The 27,643-nt window shown below is 48.6% G+C and overlaps 1 protein-coding gene across 4 annotated transcripts in view; it reads right to left on the reverse strand.

Annotated features, from left to right (window-relative positions):
• Positions 1 to 414: 414 nt before the first annotated feature.
• RXRG (retinoid X receptor gamma) overlaps positions 415 to 27,643 on the reverse strand; it is a 38,839-nt gene continuing 11,610 nt past the window's right edge. For 2 of the 4 annotated variants that reach the window (XM_051625083.1, XM_051625085.1), the window contains exons 2-10: positions 13,149 to 13,408; positions 9,856 to 10,000; positions 9,004 to 9,183; positions 5,647 to 5,807; positions 4,791 to 4,920; positions 4,062 to 4,194; positions 3,208 to 3,299; positions 2,873 to 2,978; positions 415 to 2,055 (exon numbers count right to left, since the gene is read on the reverse strand). In XM_051625083.1, the coding sequence (XP_051481043.1) occupies positions 1,908 to 2,055; positions 2,873 to 2,978; positions 3,208 to 3,299; positions 4,062 to 4,194; positions 4,791 to 4,920; positions 5,647 to 5,807; positions 9,004 to 9,183; positions 9,856 to 10,000; positions 13,149 to 13,408 (1,355 nt within the window). In that variant the 3' untranslated portion in view covers positions 415 to 1,907. Of the gene's footprint in view, positions 2,056 to 2,872; positions 2,979 to 3,207; positions 3,300 to 4,061; positions 4,195 to 4,790; positions 4,921 to 5,646; positions 5,808 to 9,003; positions 9,184 to 9,855; positions 10,001 to 13,148; positions 13,409 to 23,469; positions 23,564 to 27,643 lie in introns of those variants that run through there. The other 2 variants (XM_051625084.1, XM_051625086.1) reach the window with 2 other exon arrangements.

The raw sequence follows: 27,643 nt of genomic DNA on the forward strand, positions 1-27,643 counted from the left end.
ATCACTGACTGCTGCAGGGCTCCAAAACAGCACTCAGGCACCATCTTAGCAAGATGTCTACTGCAGGCATGAGGACCCTCAGGTTTTCATCTGTATATTTCAACTGTATCATTAATACCACATGGTCTGCCTTCAGACAGTAGCATCAGGTCCTGCAGGCATTTACAAACCTGCTAATGCAAACCAACCTCCTTGATTTAAACCATCAGATCTGAGAGCAGGCAGATCAGAAAAGAAAACCAACCCAGCTAGCTGGGGACCAACTCTCAGAAGCTCACAGCTCTTGGAAGGGGAAGCCTAGAGCTGCCCAGGCTAGACCCTCTTCCTTTGTTTGACCAGCAGTGTGGTTTGGGTACCACCGCAACACTACCTCTCAGACTCTGGTAGAGGTTTTACAATAAGCAGGTTGAGTAGTTTATGTTTTTAAACACTCTCCCTTTAATGGAAAAATCACCTTTTCAATTAAAAATATCTCCTTAAGTCAATGTTTTTCACCTCTTTTGAAATGCTCCCTGTTTTTTCCAGTGTAGAAAAAAAATAACAGTTTTCATAATTTTGGATTTTTGTTTCTTTCTCCTGCATTTTTGGTTCTTTGTCCTTTTCACAATGAAATACTGGAGAATGAATCATGTCCCCGTGTGGTAATTTTTAAAAAAATGTTCCATTTTTATCCTCCTTTCTTTCTTTCTTTCCTGTTATCACTACTCCTTTCCCTCGAAGCTCCCCGAGTCGCCGAGCAGCAGAGTTGCAATCTGTCATGCGGACAGACAAAGCACGGCTGCATCTCACTGCACTGTCTGCTGAGAGGGTCAGAAGGGGCAGATCACTTAACACTACACCTGTTTTATGAATAATAATACAGGCAGTTTTGCTGGGTTCCTGGGAGGATGTTTTCCCACCAGGATAAGCTCAGCGTATTGAACAAATTCACATCTTTAACTCGTTTGACTCTGGTTAGCTCAGTGCGATGGGAAGCTCCAGCAGTGCCATGTGAGGAGGGGAAAAAACAGGCAGACCTTTGAAGCAGGTTTTGCTAGAGTGTCTTGTGCTTCCTCTCTCTGCAAGTTTTACTCATGGAGGTATGAGATTAGAAATTAGGGGTTGAAGAGCCCAATTCCACTGCAAAAATACAGACAGAAATAAAAGGTTTCCTGAGAACAGGATCCATGAAGCTTCAGGAAAGTTAAAATTGTCCATGAACACACCATGTTTGGGTTACCTCAATGTACTCCACCTGGACCAAAATGAAGCATTTCAGTTCTTCCTTCAGTGGCTGGACTAGCTTAGAAAAGAAAAAGCACATTACAAAGTCACTTTTTAAATCACTTCAAAAAGAGTCCAAGAGTTTCTTTCTAAGGTGGTGGATTGAAATGTTCTGGTCCAAAGCAGCAAGTTTCTCCAGGTTTTTCCTTAGCAGGAGCAAGGAGCAACAATGTGTGTTCTCTCTTGGCCAAAGGACTGTCCCCAACAGCACAAGCAGCATTATCTTGAGTAGTGTTCCTGCCCTGATTTGGGCTGCTCAAGAGTCTCTGGAGGATCCCTCAGCCCCATCCCAAGCTGGACCTGTGACCACAGCAAGAGAGGACACTGCTCTGCCAGCTCCAATCAGTGCCTCTCTCATATATTATTTTATTTGTTTTGTTGGCTTTTATTGAGAGTGAAAAAATAATTTAAAGCAATTATCTGTACAGGGGGGCAGAGGAATGGTCAGAGGATCTGTGATACCCCCCATGGTCAGACAGGGTTACAGGGGCTGATTTACAGCTGTACAAAACCACAACAATCCCACCAAGGAGGAGTGGAGGGTGTAGGACATCTCTTGAGCTCTCACAGGCTCAGAGTAGAGGGTTGAGAGGCTGTGCAGGGGCATGGGGAGGCCAGAGTCTGGCCAGAGTGGAGCCAGACCCTCAAGTGACCTGCAGGGGTGTCTCCAGCATCTCCATGAGGAAGGTGTCAATGGGAGTGTCCCCAATCAGCTTGAAGAAGAAGAGGTGCTCCAGGCACTTCAGCCCGATGGACCTCAGTGCTGGCAGGCGCAGGAGGAGTTTGGCGAACCTGGAAGAGAGCAGAGTCAGAGGCATGCAGGAGACACTGGCCACTTTCTCCAAATTGTTTCCAAGCCTGCATCAGGAGCTCAGGAGAGAAGAGCCCATATCCTCCCCAAAAATGCCTTGGAGAGCTCTCTGTCTCAGATTCCCCTACACTTTCAAAGCAAGCATTTCTCTCTGAATGCGTGGAGGGAATACTTATGTGTTCAGAACAGAATTTATCATTTTTAAAACTTAAAAAAAAAAAAAGAAGATTCATCAGATACATCCAGATTCTCCCTCCAAGACTTGAACTAGTGACTTACATCCCCATGGTGCCATTTAAATCCTTCTTGAAACAGCCTTCAAAAACCCCCCAGCCCCCAGAGAGGGTGTGCAACCCCTCAGCAGCACCTCTGCCAGTTGTTGCCTCCTGTTTTGAGGTGCAGCTGCGAGGGGGTGCAGCAGGAAGACTGCCAACCCCCCCCCACCTCCTGCTTCCAGCCCTTCTGCAGCCACATCCAGAGGCAAAAATAGCAGAAGATGCTGTGGGTGCATTGCTTGGCTGGCGGTGGGAAAGAAGGAACTGGTTGCCGGCGCTTTGAGAGCTTGGCCAGCAGAGGGTAGGATTGGATTGAAAAGCAAGAAAATCGCATCTCACCAGCTCCCTAAAGGCTCTGACCCAGGATTAGGGCACTGAGAGGACAAGCCAGCCTGCGGGTGCTGGGCTGCTCAGGCAGTCTTGGCTGGTGTCCTGCCCTCGCTTTGCTCAGGGCTCCAGCCCAGGGTGGCTCAGAGAGATCTAGCAGGGAGGCCAAGGTGACCACCTTGCCTGGGGAACTCACCGCCCTGGCTGCTCAGGGTACTTCTGCTTGGTGTAGGCTTCCAGCGTGGCATAGACCTTCTCCCGCAGTGATTCCACTTCTGAGGGGCTGGACAAACCCTTTGCATCTGGGTAAGGGAGATAATACAGGTGGGGAAGAAATCACCACAGAGGAGACCTTTCCACTGACAGCAGAGTGACTGCTGGGCAGGAGAGGACTCAGTTTCTCCTTAATTATGCAATCAGGGACAGGGACAAATCTGTCTACAATCCTGATGCTCGTTGCCACATCCTTCCTGCCTGTGACCTGCCCACTGCATGCATGTCACCTTGTACTGCCCCAGGCCTCAGACTCACCTGGGTTGAACAGGACAATGGCTCGCAGGCACCCCAGCTCCGACTTATCCATCTGCATGTCTTTCATTTTGGACACCAGCTCTGTCAAAACCCTGCAGGTGGGGGACAGGGGCGGGCATACGATCAAAGACAGGTACAAACAGCCAAGGCTGGGGGCTGAAAAGCACCTGGGACAGACGCTGGGAATGCCCCCAATTTCTCTCTGCAGGAAAAGGCAGCTTTGAGGGACAGCCAGGTCACACGCTTGCTCTTCTATATGTTTATCAGCAGCACTCATGGACCTGAGCATCAAATTTGCTCCCATTCTCACTCTGCTCAGCACACATCCTCTGTGCTCTATTCGGACTACAAAGGAAAATTTGCATTTGCTTGGGGAAAACAACCTGGGTTTTCCCTCCACATTTCACCGTGCAAAACGTGTGCACTGCCCTTACACATGCCAGCTGTGCAAGAGTGGCAAAGCAGTGCCCTGCCAGACAGGAAGCAGGCATGGCATGGACAGGATGTGTGCAGCCACTGTATGAGCAAGTTGAGGTTTAAGGCTTTGCCAGCTAAGGCTCTTGCTGATCATTATTAACTCTAAGTCCAGTTATGGTAAACTCTTGGAGAGAAGGCAGAGAAGCATTCCTACCCCCTGCTCACCCAACCCAATATGCTTCTTCAGTTGCAAATCCCTCCCAAGGTGCTTACACCCCAGTTTTGGTTTTTAAGCCATCTCCCTTCCTCATTCTAAGCTAGTTCTGTCCAAAATGACCACAGTTTGCTCTAGTTCTCCCTAAGGAGAGAAGTCCTCCTTCCAAAGGGGAGAGACAGCCAGCCTAGCAACTGCTGATAGGAGACAACAGGACCCATACCTGTCAAATATGGAGCCCACACCAGCACTGTGAGCACTACTGCGATGCACGTGCAAGCCCGTGGCCAGGAGGATGCCGTCTTGCACTGACACGGAGCGATGGGAGAAAGAGGCAATGAGCAGCTCGTTCCAGCCTGCAGGAAGAGGTGTGTGGGACACAAGAGGCAGTTCAGCAAAAAGATCACTTCCACATCGAGCAGCAGAGCTGGTTTCTCCCTGCTGACTTCAGACTCAGCTCACAGGAGAAACGGGACCCCAAATAGCAACTGCACCCTCTCCAGCACCGCAAGGGGTAGCAAACCCTGACCAGCAGCAAGGCAGGTGCAGAAAGAGACTCAAAATGCCAAAAAACACAAAATATATTTTAAAGGCTGTTTTTCCTCCTAAAAATATATATTCCTTGCATCTGCAACATCATGTTGCACATTACACACTAGTGTGCCCCACACCTAGAAAGCTCTGAAGTTATAGGAATTGCCTTAACAAGACATTTATTCACTCTCCCCCAGCCCTCCTACATGTCTCCATAAAACAGGGAACAAACAGCAGATTCCACTGCCCCATCCACTGCTCATCATGGCTTATGAAGGGTTGCTCACCCTGTGACAACAAGGGTGGATCAGCTTAGGATCTCCTATTCACCACCCAGCCTGGCTAGCACACCACAAAGCCCAGAGAAGGGATGAGGGTACCAGGAATAGCTCCAGAGGCCACAGGTGGGGGACATTACCTGCCCGGAGGAGAATGACTTGGTCCTCCAGAGTCAGGTCAGAGAAGTGGGGGATTCTCTTGGCCCACTCGACAAGTGTGAAGAGCTGCTTGTCAGCTGCATGGCATATGTTGGTGACAGGGTCATTTGTCTAATTAGGAACAATATCAAACAGAAAAGAGCAGAGGAAAAGAGGGTAAGTAGTCCATGTAAAATCTTTGATAATCATTGTCTGCACTCTGCACACAGTATCAGATCAAGTTCACAATACTCAAAGCCACAAGTAAAATTATCAAATTGCCAAAGGTTTCAGCTGTGCATCATTGGGAAGAGGAGATATTTATTACTACTATCTCCTCTACAACCAGCCAAATCAGCAAACTTTTCTGTTTGCTTGCTGTTCTTTGCAAAGCAAGTCCTGAATGGCAGGCTGACGTCCTGCTCCCCAAGGCACGTATAAAAGCCATCAAGCAGCCTCTGAAGGGCCATGAACAGCAGTTTTATCCAAACCACTAATACCACAGCAGTAAACCTGCTGTGTTCAGCTCCATTCTGGTCTTGGTCACTGGAGCAGACAAGCAGTGCCCAAGGCTGTGCAAACGTGGAAGCTAGCACAGGGCTCAGACTCTCCAGCATGCAGCCTTTGCCCTATCTGCTCACTGAAACCAAAGGGAACTGGGAAAAAATGCTAGGAAAAGAGTGTATAGACTGTTTTCTAGTTGTCATTTGGAGTAGCTTCAAATGAAAAATTGGTGATTTTTAGGTGGTGCAAAGCAAAAACCCCTTGCAAAATACCAGCCGTTCACTTGGGGTTTCTTTTCAAACAGCACCTTGAAGGCTCCCATCTCAAGCTGCAAGTGGTTATAGCGCCCCTTACTGAGCTCTCTGTGTTCATGTCGCTGTAGGCCTCCGTCTTGGGTTCGACAGCCAGCTCAGCTTCCAGGATCCTCTCCACAGGCATGTCCTCACTGCCACTGCTTGTGGACTCGGCCTCGTTCTCGCTCCGCTCCCTGCTCCTCTGCCTCTCCTCCTGCACAGCTGCAGGACAGAAATGTGGCTCTTTACACCCACAGCAACACCTACCTGCTCACAGTGGGTGCCCTTTCCTCTGGGAGGAAGCACGAGAAACCCCCTCGGGAAAGGGGAGAACAGAAAATACACAGATATTTCTATTGTATGTCCATCAAGATGGCTATATCCGTCCCCCCCCCACCCCCAGTAACTTTGGGATTGTTGTAGACAGGTGGCCTCTAAATTTGACAAAAGGTTGTGATTTCCAAGGTATGAAGCTCCAGAATAGAATACCTCCAGGTGGCAGCCTGGACTTGGCTGTCACTAGATGCTGAAGGAGGCAGGAGGGACCCAACACCCAGACATCGAGGCTTGCTCTGCACTTTGAACAGTCCCACAGCAGCCAGAGCATCCTGCAGCAGGGATGGACATTCCCTCACCCCCAGCAGGATCCACACACTGCCTGCCTCCTTCCTGAAGAAATGCTTACACAGCCTGGCCCAGCCCTGGTGTCACCTTTCCCTCCATCACCTCTCTTCCCAATCCACCCTGACAGAAAGCAGTTCCAGCACCAGAATGCCCCAGCGCCTCCACTCTCTTGTCTCTGTTTTCCAAAATATCTACTGACTGGAGGAACAGGCTCATTGAATTTCTCTCTAGATCTCAGCTACTAACTCTCGGGGCTGCTGAATGTGTGGAGGACAAGTCAGTATAGGATATGTACATGGTACTCCAAGCCTTTTGCTCAGTAGGAGTCCTGGGTGCAGTTTTGTTTGAGAAATCCCAAAGGGAAGTAAGGGAATCCTGCTAAGGAAGAAAAAGACAAGTGACCAGCAGGTGTCATTAGTTTGCTGGGGAGAAACGTCCCAAGACCAGTGCTGCTGCAGTCCTGCTAGCATCGCTGCCCCGCAGGGGCCCAAAGTTACCCGGAACTCCTGAAGGACAGGCAGGCAGCTGGCCTGCTCCTGAAGAACGGCCTGTACTGAGCTACAGGTATTTATACACCTAAAATGAAAGGTTCCGTGGGGGACAATCTGTCTGCAAAGCTGGCCCCTGCCACACAGACATGGGTGCGTGGCAACAGCTTAATGGCTCCCCCAGCCATTAGCTAAGCACCAAGCAGCCAGCGTCCAGAGAAGTGGAAAACCACCGAGGCCAAGGCATAAAAAGAACTTCAAGAGGAGAGAGAACCAGCATAAGCACCAAGGGACACCAAGGAAGGGACCAGCTCAGCAAGCCTGCAGCCCGCCACAAGGCTGTGGCAGATTTTGATCCCCATTTTCTCAAGTAGGTAAGTGCTGCTGGAAGAAGGGTGTGACAAGCTTTTAAGTCAGATACTTGGATCAGGAGATTTCTTTGTCATTAAAGCTCTGCTGTTTGCAGTGGTGTCAGAAGATAAGCCCTTGCATCAGCCTTGCCTTACCTTGGCTTCTGTTAGGGTGCTTTCAGGAGAAGGGCCAAGCCATGGGAGGTTCCTCAGCACTGAGACTCAGGACCACTTCACAGTGCTCAGCACTGCCCTGCATTCCCAGCTGGAAGGGTGTGCTTCCCAGAATGGCCCAGCTGCTGAGAATCTGGCAGCACCCAAGGAGATAGCTCAGTGGGGCATCCAGTCTGGCACTGGCAAGGGAGGGCAACACAGGATGCACATATGTGCCAGCCAGCTGGGGGAAGCATTTGTCCTCTTTAGGGTAAGGGGCAGGGAGAATCCAGGGAAGTGGTTCTAAAGGCATCAAAATCTTAGTGGAAGAAAAAGCATGTCAAGAAAATATCAGTCCCCCAAACTCATCCAGGATTCCTTGTTCAAGCTGCAATCTGTCCCTAGTTTCTGCAACTTCCTGAAAGACCCTGTGATTACTGCAGCCGAACTCCTGCAAGATCCACCAGGATCCTGGGGTTTGAAATTTCACACTCTGCAAAGGGAAGTTGCTTTGACACCCTGGTCCTCTGAACCACTTTGCACCCAGCTGGAAGGGAGAGCTGTGTCTGGGATTAGGTTTTTGATTCCAGCTTGGTGTTTCAGTGTCCCCTGCTGTCCTAAGTGGTGGAGGAAGCACGGCATTGATGCTACAGGGAACGAGGTGAGGCTCAGCCTGTGTCCAGCATTACAGCTTCCTCCTCAGGCACTGCCCCATATGACCTCCTGCACAGGGAGCAACTTGCTTGCTCTGCAAGGGGACAGCTTGGTCTCCAAAAGGGACAGCTACACTGCCTGCTGGCATTCAACCCTGGAGGTGGAACTTATTTTATCTTGGAAAAAACAGCTTAAAAGCTGTGCTAGTTGTCACTCTCTGACCTTGCATCTGTCCGTATAATTTGGGACACGATACAGCTCAGCAGTCCTTGCTGCACAAAGGGAGCAGCTAGCTGCAGGGGCAGAGGTAGACAGATTCACTTGGTGGTGGCTTTTACAAAGGCCTTTGCACTCTCCAGAGCTGTGTGGGAGAGAGGCATGGCCACAGGATCCACCACAGACACATGCCACCCTTTGCAGCTCTTGGAGGTTTCCTTCAAGTCAGTGTAAAATCTCTCAAGACCAGTTGCCTCAGGTTGGATCCTTGCTCCAGACCAATACCTTAGGTGGTTTGGACCAGAAACACTGTCCTCTGGGGGTTGCAGTCAGCAGATGGGGAGTATGGGAGAGGTTGGACAAACAACTTTCACACAACTCTCTCCTGCAGCACAAAAACACCACAGGATGTGAGCCATACCACAGCTCATCTCCAAAGGTAAGGGTAAGAGTGGAAATGACAGAGAACTAGAAAAACAAAAGACAGAAATAAATAATCCACTCCTATCTTTCAGTGCAAGAATTAGGTGACAAATGAATCCAGCAAGCTGAAAACAAAAAAGGAGGTTGCTGTTCACATAGGAGACAAGCAGGCTGCAGAACTTTTCACTGTCAGGTGCTGTCCATAGCACAAGTTTACAGAGATCCAAGCCATTAAGGGCCACTAACTAAAGGCAGGCTTAGGTCAAAACTGGTGAACGAGTTCAACAGTCACCAGTATGTGTGCTTGGATGGGATGGGAAGAAAAATGCAGTGCAATAGCTTCACCATCAGCCTTGTTTCCTTTACAAACAAGGTGAAAAATTCCCTGAAGCTGTCAGTGTGGGTTTGCAGAATGCTCCAGTCTTGGGAGGGCCACCAAGAGCCAGATTCCCCCTAATGAATGTAAGGAAAATTTCTATAAGTCCATTCCTTCTACCAGCCCACCCCTACCTTCCCTCTTCATCCCCATGGCGAGGCACTTCTGATAGCGGCAGTACTGGCAGCGGTTGCGTTGGCGCTTGTCGATGAGACAGTCCTTGTTGTCACGGCAGGTGTAGATCAGATCCTTCCGGATTGTCCTCTTAAAGAAGCCTTTGCAGCCCTCACAGCTGTACACCCCATAGTGTTTCCCTGGGGAGGCAAGGGGAGGCCATCAGTGGGTAGGCAGGCACCTGCCCTTCCCTCCAACACGGAAGAGCTCAAACCAGCCCCAAAGATGATTAAACTGGTCACAGGGTATCACCTTAGCAGGCTTGACTTGGCTTTGGTGGCTCTTAGCAGGAATAGTGACCAGCAGCAGTCAAATTATTGGACTGCTGCTCTCCTGTGACAAGGAGGGACCACATCCCAGGGGATGGATGTTGAGCCACATCTTAACTGCAGTGCAAGTGCAGAAAAGCCATAGGTAGCAAACAGGGTCCGTGGACAGGGAGAGGGTCTGCAAGGCACAGCCAGGCTGCAGGTCTCTGGGGTAGGAGAGAAAACTCAGGCACAGCTAAAACCCAGCTGAAGAAGAACACAGCAATTTTTATATATTTACCTTTAATACACAGGGACAAAATGTAAAATGATACTATATACGTGTGGGAGAAGCACGTGGCTTTTAGGTTTGCTCTCTTTTGGGCACACTGCAATGAAAACCAGACAGCCTGCCCTCGGGAAAGCCAGACCCAGCAACAGTCCTGCAGTGCCAGCATGGCCCCAGCGAGCCCCCACGGTGTGCACTCCCACAGGAGCCTTGCTTCAGAGGGTCAGGGGAGTTTTCACTGCACAAAGTCTTCCTTAAGAAAGATAACCTCCTACCTGAGGACCTGTCCCCACAGATGGCACAGATGTGTTTGGCTAAGGATCCTGGGCTTGTAGATGGATAATTCATGTTCCCAATCCCCGGGAGACCTGGCAAGGGCTTGACATCCTCTGAGCTGCTGACATTGTTCAGGATGTTGAGCTGCAGAAGCCACAAGACAGGTTAGAGGATCGAGACTCAATGAAAGCAACCCCAAACTGAGATGACCCCTCCCTTGCTGCCCGTGCTGGGCTTGTCCCACAAGCTTATTCTCAGCAACTCCATGGGGCTGCCATGGGCAGACAGACATCCTCTGGTGAGCCCAGCTGGAAGGGTGTAAGCAGATGCCTGGTAGCAGATATTGCCTCTCACCCTGCTCTGATGCTGTAACCAAAGCCAGGACTAAGCAGAGCTGGAAAAGGGCAGGCAGCAATCCTCAGCTGCTCAGTTACAGCCTCCAAGTGAGCTGCTGGTGGGATCCCTTCCTACTTCATTACAGGAAGCCCATCATTGGCTGCTTGTGGCCTTGAGCACAAACATCTTACTAAGGAAGCAGCTAAGAAGCAGCATTTGTTGCAGTTAAACTTGCACTGCTGCACGGATGGGGAAGCTGTAACGATGTTTTAAAAAAGCAGTGAGTTAGCTTCCCTACCTCATTATATGCAAATCTGCATAAATGCATTCAAACACAGCCATCTTGGTCACTCCCTGGGACTCAGGTTCCCAAAGACTACCACATGCTGGAGAAAAGAAAAGATTCAGGGTTCCCAGATTAAAAAAAAAAAGCAGGAGGCTAAGCATCTAAAATCAGCTGCAGTGAGATTCAGGCAAATGGCCCAGAGCCCTGAGCTGAGATCCCTGGGAGCTGCTCTTGGCTGCTGCAAGTTAAAGGTTACAAACTGACATCGATTAGAGAGACCAAAGCCTGATGTTGCCCAGGGCTTTGGTTTATTGCTATTTGCTTTTGAGCTGCTGTCGGCAGGACAGTGAGGATTAAGGGCCAATGAGCACATCTTGTCAAAAGCTGGCTGGGTGGAGCAACTTCTCTCCAAAATCACCATTGAATTCTTTCCCATTGCCATGCTTTGAGAGCTGGGGATAGTTTATTCATCACTGAGCTTGTTTTAAACAGCTGCCCCAATTTATCAGCTACATTTTGGCTTCCCAGCAAGAGGGCAGCAGTAGGAACAGAAAACAAGGCTTTGGATGAAAATCCATCTAGAGCTTTCATTACAGTATCCATACCTAAACCACTAGATTTCATGCATGTTGTTCCATGCATGTTGTTGAAAGTTCTCCATTTGCTCCAAGAAACTGCCTGTTCCCCATGAAAAAGTATAATAATTTTCACAGGGAAAGAACAAGAAGGGTTCATCTCACTGGGATTTTTGGATCTGTCATTAGGCAAACAAGAACATGAAGCCTGTTCTCATTTTTTCTAATCCCTGTCCCTTCATTTTCAAAGCTTCAACAGCCTGATGACACCAAATACACAAATTATTTATCCATAATTACCACAAGAGGAGCCAACTTGTTTTGCTGCACTAGAAAATAAAAGTGTAAAGGAAAAAAATTACCCAGAGGTTCACCCTCCCCAGCAGAGACCCAGCCCAGGCACTGGGCAGCTGCAAATCCTAATGTTTCAAAATCCAAACTAGGTCCAAGTAAAAGAGCAATCACTCCCTTCCTCCCTGTAAGTGTCCAGCCACCTTCTCTACCCTGCAAACTACTTCTTGGCAAGATGCTGAGCCATAAAGAACTTCTTATGGTTTAATATGTTACTCAAAGCTCAGGTACCACCTTTTCTTTCTCTCTGGCTGCACCTTGAGACAATAACAGAGGGTGTATGCGGGGGGCAGAAATGGGGCAGTTTTAGCCATCAGTGTCTTCGGAGCTCGACTCCTGCAGGTTCAGTGCAATCATGTATGATATCTGGGACAACTGCTTGAACCCAAATCCATTAGCGGCCTCCCTGCTGAATCCCCAAGGCCCAGCTGTCTCCTTGCATTAGAAGCAACACAAATGAAACCTGTTCCTCAGAGCTGGGAACTTGGCCTGGTGCCCAGATGGGGGAAACCACTTCCCAGAGCATACTCAGCCCCAAAGGAAAGGCCTCCACGCAGCCAAGGCAACCATCAGCTCCACCACCACAAAGTACCTGCCCTGGATGCCACGGGCATATATCTTGTCAATGGGGAACAGCTGGGTGGTACAATGGGAGGAAGGATGCCTAGCACACCTACTGCAGACAGCCCAGACCGAAGCAGAAGCTGAGGTTGCTGGTGAAGGGTCAAACAAACCTGACAAACCAACCCAGTACTCCTTCAGAGCTCTTCAGTGGCCTCCCTACATCATCCTGTCCCAGCCTCAGTGGCAGGATTTAGGAAGAACTTCAGGCAGTCTGTGGAGACTGGACAGCAGAGTCAGGGACAGAGAAGGCTCAGGGACCATCTCCTTGCTGCTTCTTCAGCAGGAGCTATGAGACTCTTGAGCACTCTCTACCTTCAGGTCCTACTAATATAATACAGTCTTGTTAATAAAAGACAGAATTTCCATTTAGATCTGCACTCTTAGAGTATTTCAGCACACAATCAAAATCCCACCCAGGATGGAGCCCAGGTGCCAGGCTCTTGCAGCAGTGTGCCCCACAGGGCCACCCTGGGAGGCTCCCAGCCAATCTATGTCTCTGGGGAGGCACTGACCCAATCCCTTGGTCTCCTCTCTGACTGGCTGGACAAGAAACCTCAGCACCTGAGTGAGCTCAGGCAGTAAGGACAGAAGAGCTTCATTTTTCTTCAGGCAAAGTTTATATGCAACACAGCATATGTGGCTGGCATTTAGCATTAACATTTGTCTCTATAGAAAGTCCCATCTCTTCTCCAAATAATGAAACAAAGCAGATATCCTTTTGCTGGAGGAAGGGGAATGCTTCACATGCTGCAACCCTTGGCTACCCTGATTATTTCCACATACAAATTTCCACATTATTTTCCACATTAAAAACACTTGCAATCAAGGCAGTGGAAGGGAACTGGATTGCACCCATGGTGAGAAAAGAGCTGGGAGTTAGCTCTCTTCCCTTACTGTGAAGGGATTCTGAAATACATACAGGTGTCTTCTCTGTATCTCTGCCTTGGGGGTTTATGCAGAAAGATTCACACACTGGAAGTTGCTCCTTACAGCCCATGTCTCTAAGTGGCCAAAACACACCGGATCCTACCAGGCATCGCACTCCCTCAAGATTTTTGGACTGTACCTCAATCTCTGAGCACCGTGAACAGCAGCAAAGCACGTGCACACATCAACCTACCTGTGGGCTGGCGTGTGTCATAAAATTCATGCCTGGGGCTGAGGACAGAGCAACAGGGTGTGAGCCAATGGAGGAGGCAATGACTCTGTAGGGCGAGCCCAGAGCATTCACTGGAGACCCAATGGGGTTCATGGGGGACGGCAGCGCCCGGGAGGCGTTCGCAGGCGCCTCGAGGTAGTTGTGGTGCCCGTCCACTGAATTTCCTGTGGAAAGGCTTGATGATGGGCTCACAGATGTGGAGCTGGCATGAACAGGGGAATCTACAGGGAGAAGCAGAAAAGATTAAGTGCACTAATGAGCAAGGCTGGCTGCAGAGCGCTCAGCTGCCCAGCCTTGGTTGTGTCACCTTAGATGCTGACCAAAGCCAACCAGCAAACCAGCCTTGTGCTATAAAGGGAAAGAGCAAAGCATTGGTTATGGTACAGGAAATAGAGTTACGTTCATTAACAAAACATATTATGAAAATAATAATAATCAAATCTTCTTTCACTGTTTTGGTGCCTCAGCTGGCTTGGAAGAAGGCACTGCTGCCTGCCTGCCCCAGGCTGGTTTTTCTCTGAACCATTCCCTGTGGTTCCATTTCTAATGTGAAGCCAGCTCTAGAGACAGCACACATCTAAACCCATGAAACCCCCACCAACCAGGCTGGGAACCCTAAATGCTCCCCAAGTCTTCTGATGCACCTTTGCCCTCTGTGATAGCTCAAACATCATGCTCAGCTGACTCCTCTTCCCCTTCTCACTCACCTCTGTACCATGCTATTTCACACACTCCTCCAGCTCCCAAAACCTGAAGCCAGCATCTTCAGGAGGAGCTGGAGGAATGCAGGGCAGAAACTGCCCATAACATAGAATCATAAGGGTTGGAAGGGACCTCTGAATATCATCAAGTCCAACACCCCCTGCTGCAGCAGGAACACCTATGGAACATCACATAGCAATGCATCCAAACCGGTCTTGAAAGTCTCCAGAGAAGGAAACTCCACAACCTCTCTGGGAAGCCTGTTCCAGAGCTCCGTGACCCTCACAGTAAAGAAGTTTTTTCTCATTGAGGTGGAACTTCCTGTGTTGCAACTTGGTGCCGTTTCCCCTCATCCTATCACAGAGCACCAAGGAAAAGAGATTGGCCCGTTCTTGACATCTACCCTTCAGATACTTGTAGATATTAATAAGGTCCCGTCTTAGTCTTCTCAAGATTAAAAAGACCCAGGTCTCTCAGCCTTTCCTCATATGACAGATGTTCCAGTCCCTTAATCATCCTTGTAGCTCTCTGTTGGACTCTTTCCAGTATATCCCTGTCCCTCTTGAACTGGGGAGCCCAGAACTGGACACAATACTCCAGATGTTGTCTTACAAGGACAGAGTAAAGGGGGAGGAGAACCTCCCTTGACCTGCTGGCCACACTGTTCTTAATACATCCCAAGGTACTATTGGCTCTCTTGGCCACAAGGGCACATTGCTGTCCCATAGATAACGTTTTGTCCACCAGGACCCCAAGGTCCTTATCCATGGGGCTGCTTTCTAGCAGGTCAACCCCTAATCTGTATCAGTGCATGGAGTTTTTTCTCCCCAGGAGCAGGACTCTACACTTTTTCTTGTTGAACCTCATTAGGTTCATGTTTGCCCAGCTCTCCAGTCTGTCTAGATCTCGCTGAATGGCTGCACAGCCTTCAGGTGTACCAGCCAATCCTCCCAGTCTCATATAATCAGTAAACTTGCCGAGGATACACTCTATCCCTTCATCCAGGTCATTGATGAAGATGTTAAACAGGACTGGGCCCAGCACTGACCCCTGGGGAACACCACTGGTCACAGGCCTCCAACTGGACTCTGCACCATTGATCACAAACCTCTGGGCTCTATTTAGCCAGTTCTCAATCCATCTCACTGTCTGTTCTTCTAACTCACACTTGTACAAGACCAACATTAAATATTCAGAAGCATCAAACACCCACCAGTCCTGATGGGTTATGTATTTAGCTGTATTTTAGGGAGTTATATAACCTTTTCTCTCTCCCCTAGAATTTACCAGTCCCTGTTAGCATTAGCTGTCATTAACATTTCAATGAACCATTGTTTCTCTATTAGTTTTTCAACACTGGAGATCATTCCCTGGAGTAGCAAGGCAAAGATGTTGTCTGGGAAGGTCACACTGTTGGTTTTCCATGGCTGGCACAAGAGGATGCTTGGTTCCCATTGCATTTGCAAGTAAGGCAGTGCTTTGCTGTTTTGTTCGTTTGGGTTTTTTCCTCCTTTTAACATTATTGCAAAGTTATTTACGTGACAGTGTTTGTTATTTTACCTGAAGTAACAATCAAATCTGATTCAAAGGGAAGATGCACAATAAAGACGGGAAAAGGTCAGCTTGCTGAATAACATTAAAGACATTTGTCAGAGTCAAGGAGGACTCGATCCGCTGTTATCAACCCATTTCAGACTTAATTCTGCAGAGGGAGGGGGAGAAAAGGTCTTTGTCAATTCTTGCTTTGGCTTTTTGGATCAATTCTCCCAGTGGGAAAGCGATGTGCAGCAAGAGGAAGCCAGCTCAATGACAACAGCAGAAGCCTTGGAGGCAGTGAGACAGTCTGGAGGCAGAGCTCCTGCCTGCTGCCGGAGAGACTCACCCCACATCCCCCTGCCACCATCACAGAGACACGCAGCCTGTTTTCTGTTAGTAGACAGCAAAATCCCTATCTTGTAATGGCTTCCAAGCACAAAAGCCTTTCGCCCCAGAGACAGCTGCCAGAAGAGCCGTTAGCAGCAGGCAGAAGATGCCCCTCACCTTACCTAAATGCTCAGCTCACAGATGCACCTTGGTTGTTTCCTGGGACTTAAGAGGAACATCCTGACTTGTGCCATTATCAGCTTCAGAGAAAAGCAAATGCATTTTTCATCACCTGTGAGTAGCCTGGTACCATAGCATGCAGTCATCCCAGCATTTGTAGCACAGACTTCAAGAAATTGGTTTTATGCCTCTTTAAGCAACTAGGTAAACAACATTGCCTTTGAGGATTCTTCATCTTGGAAAATAAGCCACTGAAGGGGAGACTGGGCAGAAATCTATCACATCAGGACAGCTAAGGAGAAGAATGACTTTTCATCCTTTTCCATTAACACAGAAAAGGGCATGTTTTGAAAGTATCATGCAGAAGATTTAAACCAGCAAGAAAAGAACTCCTAGGGGAGTAATTTAACTGTTTGCATTTACACCAGACCTTACGGAAACACTGTCACCGCTAAGTTTCTCCATTAAAAAGGCTCCAAGTTTCTTAAGGACCAACCCAGAGAAAGGTTTTTTCATCCAAGGAGACTGCTGGCCAGAGCAAGCCCCATGGTATACTTGCATCCATGCCAAGAGATGACTGTTCAAGGGCTATGGTCAGGAGAAGCCACTAACCTTTAGAAAGGGATCAAAGGTTGAAGCCAGGAAGCCTGGAAGGCTCCTGCCTACCTCTCTTACCCTAACAAAGAGACACCAAGGAGGAAGCACGAATGCATGGGGGAGTGTTTGCTGGTGGAGATGGATGGATAAATGAAAATACCTTCTGGACAGCAGGCTCTGCCAGGGCCTCATGACACAAACCAGGGTTAAAATGTTTATTTCCACAGTGCCTGACAATGCTGTGATGGACATAAGATGTGACTGCTAACAGGTGATTGGCTTGTGCAAGGAACAATTTGCACTGCTGGCAGAAGGTGTGCAGGAGGGGCCACATCAAGGGATCCTTGACACTGGGGTTTCTTATTCCCTGAGCTGAATACCCTAAAAGTTGTTTCATTCTAAAGAAGCCAGCCTGGCTTGGAAAGTGCAAACAGCAGAGATTGTAAATCTGATTAATTTTGGTTGAAAACAGTACCATGAACCTGTGAACAGAAAGCAACCAGAAAGACCATGAGCTTGCAGGGATGGCATGGCTTTCCTGGAGGTATTTTCTTCCATTGTTTGGGGGACAAACAGCAGCATCAGCATGGTAGGTGAGCAGGTGGGGAAGCGGCTCTGGGAGAGAGCAGGGGGAGGACTGGGCAGATGGGACTCAGTCCGGCGTGCCAGCCGCAGCCAGCCACCTCCGCCTCTCCAGTGGCATTCGGCACAGGTGACATTTACACAGGCCAAAGCAGGTCCAGAGTCTGTCCATCAGGTAATGCAAGGTGACAAGTGATTCAGCCAGCTGCAGCAGGGCCCCTCAGAGTGGAGGGCAGCCCTGCATCAGGAGACAAGGGCTCTGCAGCTGGCACAGCCCTTGCCCACAAGCACCAAACAAGGCTCCCAGACTGGCCAGGTCCCCCACGTCTGCTGGAAAACACACTGGCTGAGACTCTGCAACAAGTACCAGAGTTTGCAACTGCTTTTAAGCTCCTACTTTGAATTCAAGACCAGCTTATTTCTGATCCACAAATGGGGCTGTCTTTCTCCTGTCTCCCTCCTCCACATGAATGCTTGGACAGGTACTGTCCCGAAGAGAGGTTCAGGGAAGCCTGATATTGCATGTGTTTCTCTGCTGGAGGAGCAGGGGAAGAAAGAATCAGAGGAAACTGTCTTGTGTGGATTCTCCAATGTCTGCACTGTAAACATCAAGGGGCTAGAACCCTCCACATGCTCTCCTGTGCAGAAAACCACACACTCCGGTCCTCCCTTTGTAGGAAGCAAAGTTTGAAAAGAAGAAACTTGCTTCTGGCTGCTTTGCTGTTTCAAACTCATGCTGTAAATGTATCACATCACTTGCTGCAGAGAGAAGCCATGGGCTGGAAGCGTGCAAAAATACACAATGTCCATCCTGTTGCTTTAGCATTCAGAATAAAGATTGTATCTAATGTCACCATATGCAACTCTGCTGACATTCGAAAAAATAATGAGGGAAGACCCTAAGAACCACTCAGATCTCTGCATTTTTAACAGAGTGCCCTTGAGGACATAAGCAACAGCTTCACATTCACCCACCAGCCACTGGAGCTGAGCAAGGACACAAAGCTTTGATACTCCACTTCCACCACTGTTTTACCCCTATCTTAGCAAAATTCTAGTCCAGGGATGGGAAAGTTTATGAATAGCCTCACAAAATCAGGAAGGGATGAACACCATCTACATCTGACAGATGCACCTGCAGGACACAGAGCTCCAGGTCCACCACACCAGTGCTAAACAGCCAGGTCTGGACTAACAGAGCTAAACTGGTCCTGGACTAACTAGCTCAATAAAGCCAGCTTGGATGCCTCTTGTGTGAGCACTTCACAGGTAAAGCTGGGGCAGGTGTTGAAGCAAAGAGTGTTCAAATGATCCTAAATGCCTCTGCAAGGGCAGTAGGAAGAGAATAATCCACTCTACAACCAGTGAGACTGTCTTGATTTTCACCCAAATAATGGCAGGAAACACCAGTCTCAGCAATTACATTTGAGTAGAAAGTGGAATGAGAATGCAAAAAGACCAGAAACATCTGAGCTCTAGGGTGCGATGTCTATTTAACCAACACGGGTTGGAAGTTAGTTTTGGTTAATGCCCCTTCAGCTCTAACACCTAACCAAGCCTTGAGAGGAAAGGTTTCAGTGTTAAACTCTGGTGTCTGTCTTCAGCTAAGGCCTAAAACGGTCCTGCATCTTGAGACCCACAGATCCCTGGCAGGATACTTTCAACCTTCACAGTTTTGTTTCTAGTGTCAGAGAGAAATCAAAAGATGGAACAAATCCTTCAAATAATGAACAACATGCTTGTGCTTTTGAGGCCTCAGACAGACACAGAAAGGCTTTGTTTCTTTGGCATGAGCAATTAAAGGTGCAAGTTGCCCTGCCTGGCATATGACTAGCAGAACTTTGCAGATACTTCATCCTCCGTAGATCAGAGAGCACCAAGAAGTGGGAAGAGACATGCAGAGAAGGTCTGATTTCAGCAGAGGAGCAGTGTGTGGGAGGTACAGCTTGGCAGGCAGTTCGTCCTTGGGGACGACCTTCATAGAGAAATACCTGTGAGAAACACTCCTGAAATTGTGTGCTCTTATCTAGCAGGGAACTCATGTTAACTGGGATCAAAGTTTTGCTGCTATGCAGAAGTAGTTTTTATTTAACATAGAGAAGCTACACTGAAAAACCATTCCCTTCCTGGTGATTTTTTAAACTGTCCAAACAGATTTCCACAGGCAGTACAGATTGCCATGCTAGTATCCTACAAAAAAAGGTTACTGTTTTTGCCTTGCTTTTAAGGTCCAGTAACCTTTGTGCTTCCAACTTCCTGATCAACTTTGAGTCAATAAATAATGCAGCCTTCCCCTGAGCTAGCATCACAGAGAAGCAACAATTTTTGAGATGTGCTGGCATGTACACGGGCAGGGGCTTCTGCTAGAGAGATCTGCACAGGGCAGAAGAAAGTTTCCCTCAACTTTTGAGGTGATGGGAAGAGCTGCTCCCTCTCCTCTTGAGTAATGCTCCCATCCCACTGTTGCAAACTGGGGCCACCCAAAACCTGGCTCATATGAAGCACAAAAGACTTCTACCTGCCCTGATGCAGGCTGAACATCAGATGGTATTTTGAGATCTTGGTCAGATTTTACTGAAATTGGACAGTGGGTCAACAGCTTAATATGTCCAAGGATATCTGGAGAAGACACACCTGTGGTGTAACCACATACTCTACTCTCCAGAAAGCCAAGCTAAGAAGGGAAGGAACGAGCAAAATCCACAGAAGCTACCCAGGCTGTGCCGTGACTTTGGCAAGAACTACAAATTACGGGGTAACTCCATGGCTGTGGTGATCTTGCCAACCAAAGATTCCTTTAGCAACTGCTTGCCAGGTAATCAAAATAAGGACTGCAAGCCAAATTCACTCACCCTAACAAAGTTACCACATCCTCCTGGTGACCACCGTAACACAGAGGAGTTGGATAAAGATTCTCAACCCCAAAGAAATAGAAGCTACTGAATTTGATGCCAGAAGGGTTTTTAATGATTGTTGGATCAGATCTCCCACCTGAGTAGGAGGATTTCCAGCACTGCATCCACCAGGAAAAAACATGCACAAATTCCTACAGTTGTCCTTAAACTCCTGGAGAGGCCACAGGTCCCCATCAGAAAGGACCCCACCTGCAGGGACTGTCGTTGCCCCAGGCAATTGAAGGCAAATGTCTCTTGCTTTAAAAAAACCCAATAAATCAAGAAAAAAATCTGCACTTCCCTAGCTGCAGGAGTTGCCTAGTCACTGGATTTTCTCACACCTTTGCTGGGTCAAAGAGCCCTTTGCCATCTTCACATAAGCATCTACAAGTATGGACACGGCAAGCTGTGACACCCAGGGAAAAAGCATCCTGCGGGTCACAAAAGCTGGGACCATCACAGGCGACAAAGTATCAAGCAGCTGGGCAGTAGCCCCAATCCAGATACAGCCTAAATTTTCCTCTGCAACTCTTCCTATCCCCCAAACGACCTGGCCTAACCTCACTTTGGTTGGGAGAGCTGACAAGATTGCAGCCGGAGGTGGTGTGGCCACAGGCCAAGTTACATGAGTACTAATAAAAGAGACTCTGTAGAGGAGCCAAGTTAGTTCTTGTCCCCAACCAACTGTGCCAGAGAGTGCTCTTGGAGAGAGGAGGCAGCCAGCACAGCATCTTTCCTTGCCCTGGGAGCAGGGCTCCAGATGAAATGTATCCTTCTGGAGAATAAAAACACACTTTGAAGCGCTCTCCTTGCTCCTAGAGCCCAGGCTGTGCAGGCAAATCCATCTGCCTTAGTGCACATCTCCTGCTTCAGATGCACGAGGGCGACTCACCCGCACACCTTCCCTGCCACTCTGCAAACTCATCTGTAACACTTTAGAGTCCAGCTGTCCTTTTTTCATCACAAAGGATGTGCTTATTACCAATTTGTGTATGTACATTCTCAGACATCAAAGACCAAAGTGGGTTATACATACCATAAAAAACGTGTACCTTATTTCTAATGCAGATAAAGTTAAGTTAAAGGATACATGACAATTGCTTGCATGCAAAAAGAATGCAAATACAAGCTGCTTCTTTGCTGTTATGCTAAAAAGGAAGCCCAGAATTTCAGAGCTAAAGGAAATCTGAATATAATAAGAGCTAGACATGCCAAACAGGAGCTGCCACATCACCTTAACTCTGCCCTCCAGCAACACAGTGCAAGAATAATGAACGCAACATGCTGCCAGTCTAGTGTTGACACTGCCCTTTTTCCATCCTGATGTCCCCCTTCATGGTGACAGTGCAGGCAGGACAAGGAACTGTGTCATAGCTATTTTTTAAGGAGGGGGAAGTAGCAAAGACAATTAAAATATTGTGGGCCTGTGAGAGATGCAGGTTGCCTGTATGAGCTTTGTGGTAAGAATCCCAAGGAAGCTGCCACACCACCCTCCCATTGATTGTCACTATGATCCATCCTGCTTCATGTCTCTCAAAACCCAAGTGTCCTCTCACACAGCCCATAGGCCTTCAAGTTATCTGGCCAGAGCCTTCTCAAGCAGCCAGAAATCCATCTCTGCAGACTCAACAACACAGGGAGAAGGCAGCCTCCACACCACCTGTAGGCCCCCAGACCCCTCAAGCTGCATAAGGAGCACAGAAGCCCTCCAGCTTTGAGGGGACTGTAGATGTGAGCAGTGACTTGCAGTTCTGTAGCATCAAGGGAGCATAGCACATGCCAGAGTGACTGTTTTAAAGCAGACAAAACCAAACTTGGCCAATGCTTTTGGATCTCTGTCAGTGGTTCACCTACAGAAAACTCTATTTTTCTAAACCAAGATAGAAGCAGGTTAAAAAACTAGTTAAATATACTTCTAAATGAAAGTTGCAGAAGTCCCAGCATACTGAACTGTTGGTGGGCTGGAGAATAGTGCCTTTGCCTTTACTGGTGGAGCAGAAATACCTCTGCTCATACTACCAATTTCCTCTCCTAGAAATCTCCCAAAGGCTCTGCTGAGTGCTGTGACCCCTGTCTCTACAGGGATCTGTGCCTGGTTCCTATGAAGATCCGTTTGAATGTCACTTTTCTTTCACTTCCTTTTAAATACTCAACAAATTAAACAGAAATAACATTTCCATTGTTTCACTCTTATTGCACCAATAGGAGAGACTTTGGCTCGTCTTTGCTTGTTCCTTAAAAACACCAGTAAGCAAAAATCTTCCACCAATCCCTCTCTTTTCTGCAGAAACTGCCTAAAAAGGTATTTTGGAAAGTCAAGAACTTGTTAAATTTGGGCATGACTTGATGCAATACCAATGACTTTTCTGGAGTTGGAGAGATACCAGAGGTGAGCATCTGGTACAAGAGGGAAGAAAAAAAATAGACACATAGCAGGAACTTCCCATGTGCAAACCAATGTCTGCACAAACCTCTTCTCTAGCAGAGAAATAACAGATTGATGTATACAGCCTGTCGGCCTCCAGGGTGAGTCCTGGAGGCATTTGCCCACCCTGAAGGGCTTGGAACAACTGGAGTTTTCCAGAAATACTAACATTTTGCACATCCACAACTGACAATGCAATTCAGCTCCCCTAGAGCAGCATCAGTGTTTTGCCAGCAGCCAACCTGTGGGTGCTCCCAGCCCCTTAGAGCCAAGAACTCTGCCTGCCTGCCTCGAGTGTGGAGCACTTTACACCTCCTCAACCCATTTCCCCTACACATCCCCCATGTCAGAGCAAGAGGAGTAACTTCAGTTAAAAATAGTGAGTGAGCTGCAGTAACTGCAGAGCCCATTTCTCAAGAGCAGTTCTGGTTTCTGCAACTGGGGCTGCCTGAGGGCGGTGCAGGGGTATTGCAGCTCGCAGGCACAGCCCCGGGCAGCCTCCTGTCTCCCTGTGCAGCCTCACTTGGCTGATCTGACACAGCTTCACACGATTATGGTGCTATCTATGGCACAACAGCAGGAGACAACCACTGGGCAAGGAAAGAGCTCTCTTTAGATTTTCTTGGGGGCTACTTTATGTTTTAAAAGTAATTCTATCCTCCAGTAACTTAATAAAAGATGTAAGTGGAAAGATACTTATTTAGTTGAGTCCTATTCTTTCCATGAATAGATTCAGCCCATCACACACAAACACGTTCATGCATCTCTCAAACAGCATATACTAAACTTCAGAGCAGTCATGATTTGACTCAAGCCTGCATCATTTCAGGCAGCTTGGTTTGGCTCTGCTGAAGTTTACAGCATATAGAATCACAAGACAGCTTCAATGATAATCACACAGGCACCATAACTTAGAGCCACCTACAAGCTAGATCACACGTTTTTAAATTCCCTTTGCCCATCCCATACTCCTACTGTGGGATCAGTTCCTCCACCTACCCCAGAAAGCACAGATTGCAAATGCGAGTGAAATACTTACTGCCAAAGCCCGCAGGAAACTTAATGAAGTGAGGATAATTCCCATACATGTTTAATCTTCAGTTCATCTCTTGCCTTTCTAAACACAACTGCCTCCTCTAACTTCAAAGCTGTCCGGAGCGCGGCACAGCCTGCCGGGGTCGGGACATGGCTCTGCAGGAGCAGGGGCTCTCGGAGGGTGCCGGAGCAGCTGCCTTCTCCCGTGGCCTCATCCTGTCTTCACGCCGGCAGCAGCTGCTCGCCGGGATGAGACATGCTCTTGTTCTCCGCTGCTCAGGGCTGGCTCCCGCGCTCAGCTGTCTCAGCTTCCTGCAAACTCACGGCGGACTGCCGGTAGCATCATCACCCAGAGAAGACGCCGATCAATGTATGACTGCTCCGGTATAGATCAGAAATTAGGGGCGGGGGGAGGGGGGGGGAGAGGTTAAGTTGTTTAGGGGAGGAGCATGGTGGGGAAGGAAGGGGGAGTACTTTGCTTTTCCACCAGTGAAGACGCGATGTGGTTTCTAAGTTATAGTACCCTCAGGCATGTGGAGGTGTTTTCCGGACGCTCCAAGGGCTACCCCTTGCCCAGAGGGGTTGGTGCCCTGGGGATGGGCTGGGTGACAGGGCAGGAACACACGGGCAGCCAGCCCAGCAGTTTGGGTCTAAGGCTGTGCGGGACAGGGAGCTCTCTGCTCCACACGGAGCCTTGCCTCGGCTGCGCTCCTGGCATCGAGTGGTGGCCCCTGAGGAGCCGGTTCACAGTCACCCCTAGGAAACACAGCCAGGTCCTTCCAGGGTCTGGTAGAGCTGGAAGCTCACCTCCCCTCCCTAACCCCCTCTGCAGAGGTCCAAAACAAACAAACAACCCACCCAAATCACTCTAAAAAGCATCATGAGCCAGGGGCTAAAGCTGTATGGGATGAGACATGGGGACACGGGGCAGAGCCCAGAAGCTCAATCCATGCCACACACAGCCAGGGAATCATTCACAGCCACGGCAGCAGAACACAGTAGGCTGCAGACAGCCCCCCTACATACATCCCATAACCATGAAGTACTGCAGAAAATAGGCAGAAATAGGCATAAACAAGCAGCCAGTTGCTGGAGTGGGGCAAAGCCACACGCAGGTCCCAGCACTGCCTCCTCCAGTGACTAGTACTTTGGAGGGGGAACAGTCCCAGTTCCTTGCCCAGCAAAGCCCCATACCCAACTGCTGCAATTCTGAGGAGAAGCAGGGCTGCAGACAATAGCTCAGATGACTGTTGCTGGTTTCTGATCTGGGTGACCTGGGATGAAGTCACCTTGAAGGAATGGAGAAGAAAAGAATTTTGCCTGAGGTGGAAAAGCAAGCAGAAACCAAGGTCTGCATTGACTCAGGTGCAGGGCTATGTTGGAGGAGGAGGAGGTGGGTTGCAGCTCTGCCATTGGCATCCTTCAACGGCCTGCTAGCTCTTGGCCCCTTCAGGTCACCTGAGGGCCCAAGCTGCCCTTTGGCACTAAGCATGCTACAAGGCCAAGCAATATGCCCACACAGAGCTGCTCTCAGCATCAGCAGCAGCTTGGGCAGATGCTGACTGACGTGCTGTCAGCCCCGTGGTACCATGTGTGCAGGAGAAGGAAGGGTTACCCTTGGTAACTCTGTTTCTTGCTTCTCTCTCAGACATTACTGTACCTGTTTCTCTCTAGACAGAGTTTAGGCAACGGAAAGGTTTGGTTTTTTTCCCCTCCCTTACATTAGTAATTTTTAAGTTGTTTTTTTTAAAGGTGATTTTGTTTCCTCCAATTTCTGCACTGCATCTGTTTGTGAGCACATGGTAACATGCAATATCAGGAGGATATCATGTCATGGACACACAGCTCTTTATGGATAAGCCAGTACATCAGAGCAACTTCAGGAATTGGAGTCTGTCTGGGCACAGGAGCATTTGGGAGTGCATCTCCATATAGCAGAAGAAACAGACAACCAGACTGGTGTCAGGAGGTTTGCAGGCAAGAGTATCAGTATTCTGCATAGCTCATTAGCTGTGACCCAGGTATATATGCACTGTTTTTTCCCCACAGTTAAAAATTAAATAAATATAAATATATATATATATATCAGTAGTCAGAGTAGGTTCTACTGAGGCAAACAAGTAACTGCAGTCTTGTGGATGGAATGCAAACAGAAGAGATCACTCTTGTATTTTCTATCTGGCCACCTTTCACATCTCATTTGTTTTATTGCACAAACATAAATAGCACTGCAGAACTGCTTCAGAAGAGGAGAGGCAGCTAAGCAGCATGCTCACACATCACAGGCTATGGGCTCCAGGGAAGTGAGACCAGAGGGTTTGGTAACAAATACAAGAGCATAACACAAAAACACCCAACTGTGTGGTACTGCATCCTATCTTGCTCCCTGTTCAGCCTCCTCCCCTGCCACGATCTCAGCATACAACAAGGCCATCCCCAGCAAACACACTTGGCAAGGGCCAGCTCTCCTCCAAGTGCTCACAGCTACAGCCAGGCTTGGGGGCTGTATGCACAGCTCCTGCTTCAGAGGCTGCTGCCTCCCCACTCACCTGGCCATGCTCTCATGCACCTATGGGTCCCTCCAAAACCCCCTCTACCATGCACTAACCCAAGTGGCATCAGGCCACTGGCAACCACAGTGATTTCTAACTTGTAAGCAAAGTTTGCTGTTTCAGGATAACGCTGCCTTTGCCTCCATGCTGTCCTTTAACAGCCACACTGAGGATCCTTGTTAGGGGGCAAAAGGCAACACCCAGGCATGGGGCAGGGATGCCCTGAGGCCCCACAGGCCTATAGACCCAGAGCTCTGCAGAGGAGTTGGCTGGAAGGTGGCTTGTATCAATCTTTGAACAGAAAATTGGATTTCTCAGCAGGACAAGTCTTCTCCACTGTGATGAGACTGAAAGAAACATTTTTCAATCAAGAACTGATTTTCACACACACTCAATAAGATGCAAGATCTACACAGAAGAGAGAGAGACTTAGTGCAGCCCCACATGCAGCCTGCTAGAGGGATGTTTCTCTGAACTGCTGTCAGGGAAACAGCACTGGTATGACAGAAAGCCTGCCTGTCCAGCACCCTCCCAGAAACCTTTCCCTTCATCACCTTGCAGAGACACATCAAGGCCATCAGCCCTCAGCACCCACCAGCCACTGTTTTGAGTGGTAAATCCACCCTTGCACAACAGTTTTGCTTCTACATGCTTGAGCTGCACCTTGCCAACATCCCAGCCTGGCTTGTCCCATTCAAAAGGACTGTGCCTCCATCAAGCAGCCCTGGGGCAGAGCAGGAGGAGAGCTGGCTGCACAGCCAGTTCAGCCCCAGCAGCACTGGGACAGGGAAGTGTGAGCAGCAAAGCAGCTTTGTTTTAAGCACCAACCGGGCTGATTTAGTAGTAGCATTAATTCTTAGTGACCACACGGGATCTCAGCAGCTTTAATTCCATGCTAATGACGTTTTAGTGGGGAATTATTTTTATTGATCTGCCTAGAGCAAAGAACCTGATTTTAGTCCAGCTCTGCCAGCACCTCCTTCTACATCCCTCTTTTCTTTCTTCCAGCTTAGAAGAAAGGAGAGAGGAAAGAAGACAAAACAGCTCTGAGCTCCTTAAAGGTTGGCAGTCCCAAGCGGTAAGTGGATTACTTTATTGATTTTTAGCAGATCTGGGTTAGTGAGTGCTTAGTGCTCCAGAACACATGCACACACTGAGTAGCTCCAAGGAAACCCCTCCAGGCCTTCTCCTCAGGCAAAGAAGTACCAGACAATTCATCTAGGGGACCACCACAGGTTTTGGAGTGCAGAGAGACTCCAGCCCCTGTATGCAAATCAGTATGTGTCAGACTCCAGGAATGAGCCCAGGCTCTCTTAAGAGGTACTGCAGGACCATACAGAGGCAGCACCTTGATTTTTATTAGAAATAGCACAAATCACTGCTTCAAATTATTGAATATTTTTTATTTCCCCTCCTTGTCATGTAAAAAGAGAAGACATTATGACTGCTACAGTTATGTTCTGAAGGAAAACCATTGCAATGGGACTCAGTGCCGCTGTTTGTAATCCAGCAGTCCCAGAGAAAACTGCCCATGGGGTGCTGGTGTTAGAGCTGGGGCTCTTGTCACATCTACAGTGAGTTACAACAGGGGCTACCAGGCTGAGTGCCTCAGGAGCCAAACACCCA

This window comes from Apus apus, chromosome 7, assembly GCF_020740795.1.
Source record: "Apus apus isolate bApuApu2 chromosome 7, bApuApu2.pri.cur, whole genome shotgun sequence".
Lineage (NCBI taxonomy): Eukaryota > Metazoa > Chordata > Aves > Apodiformes > Apodidae > Apus > Apus apus.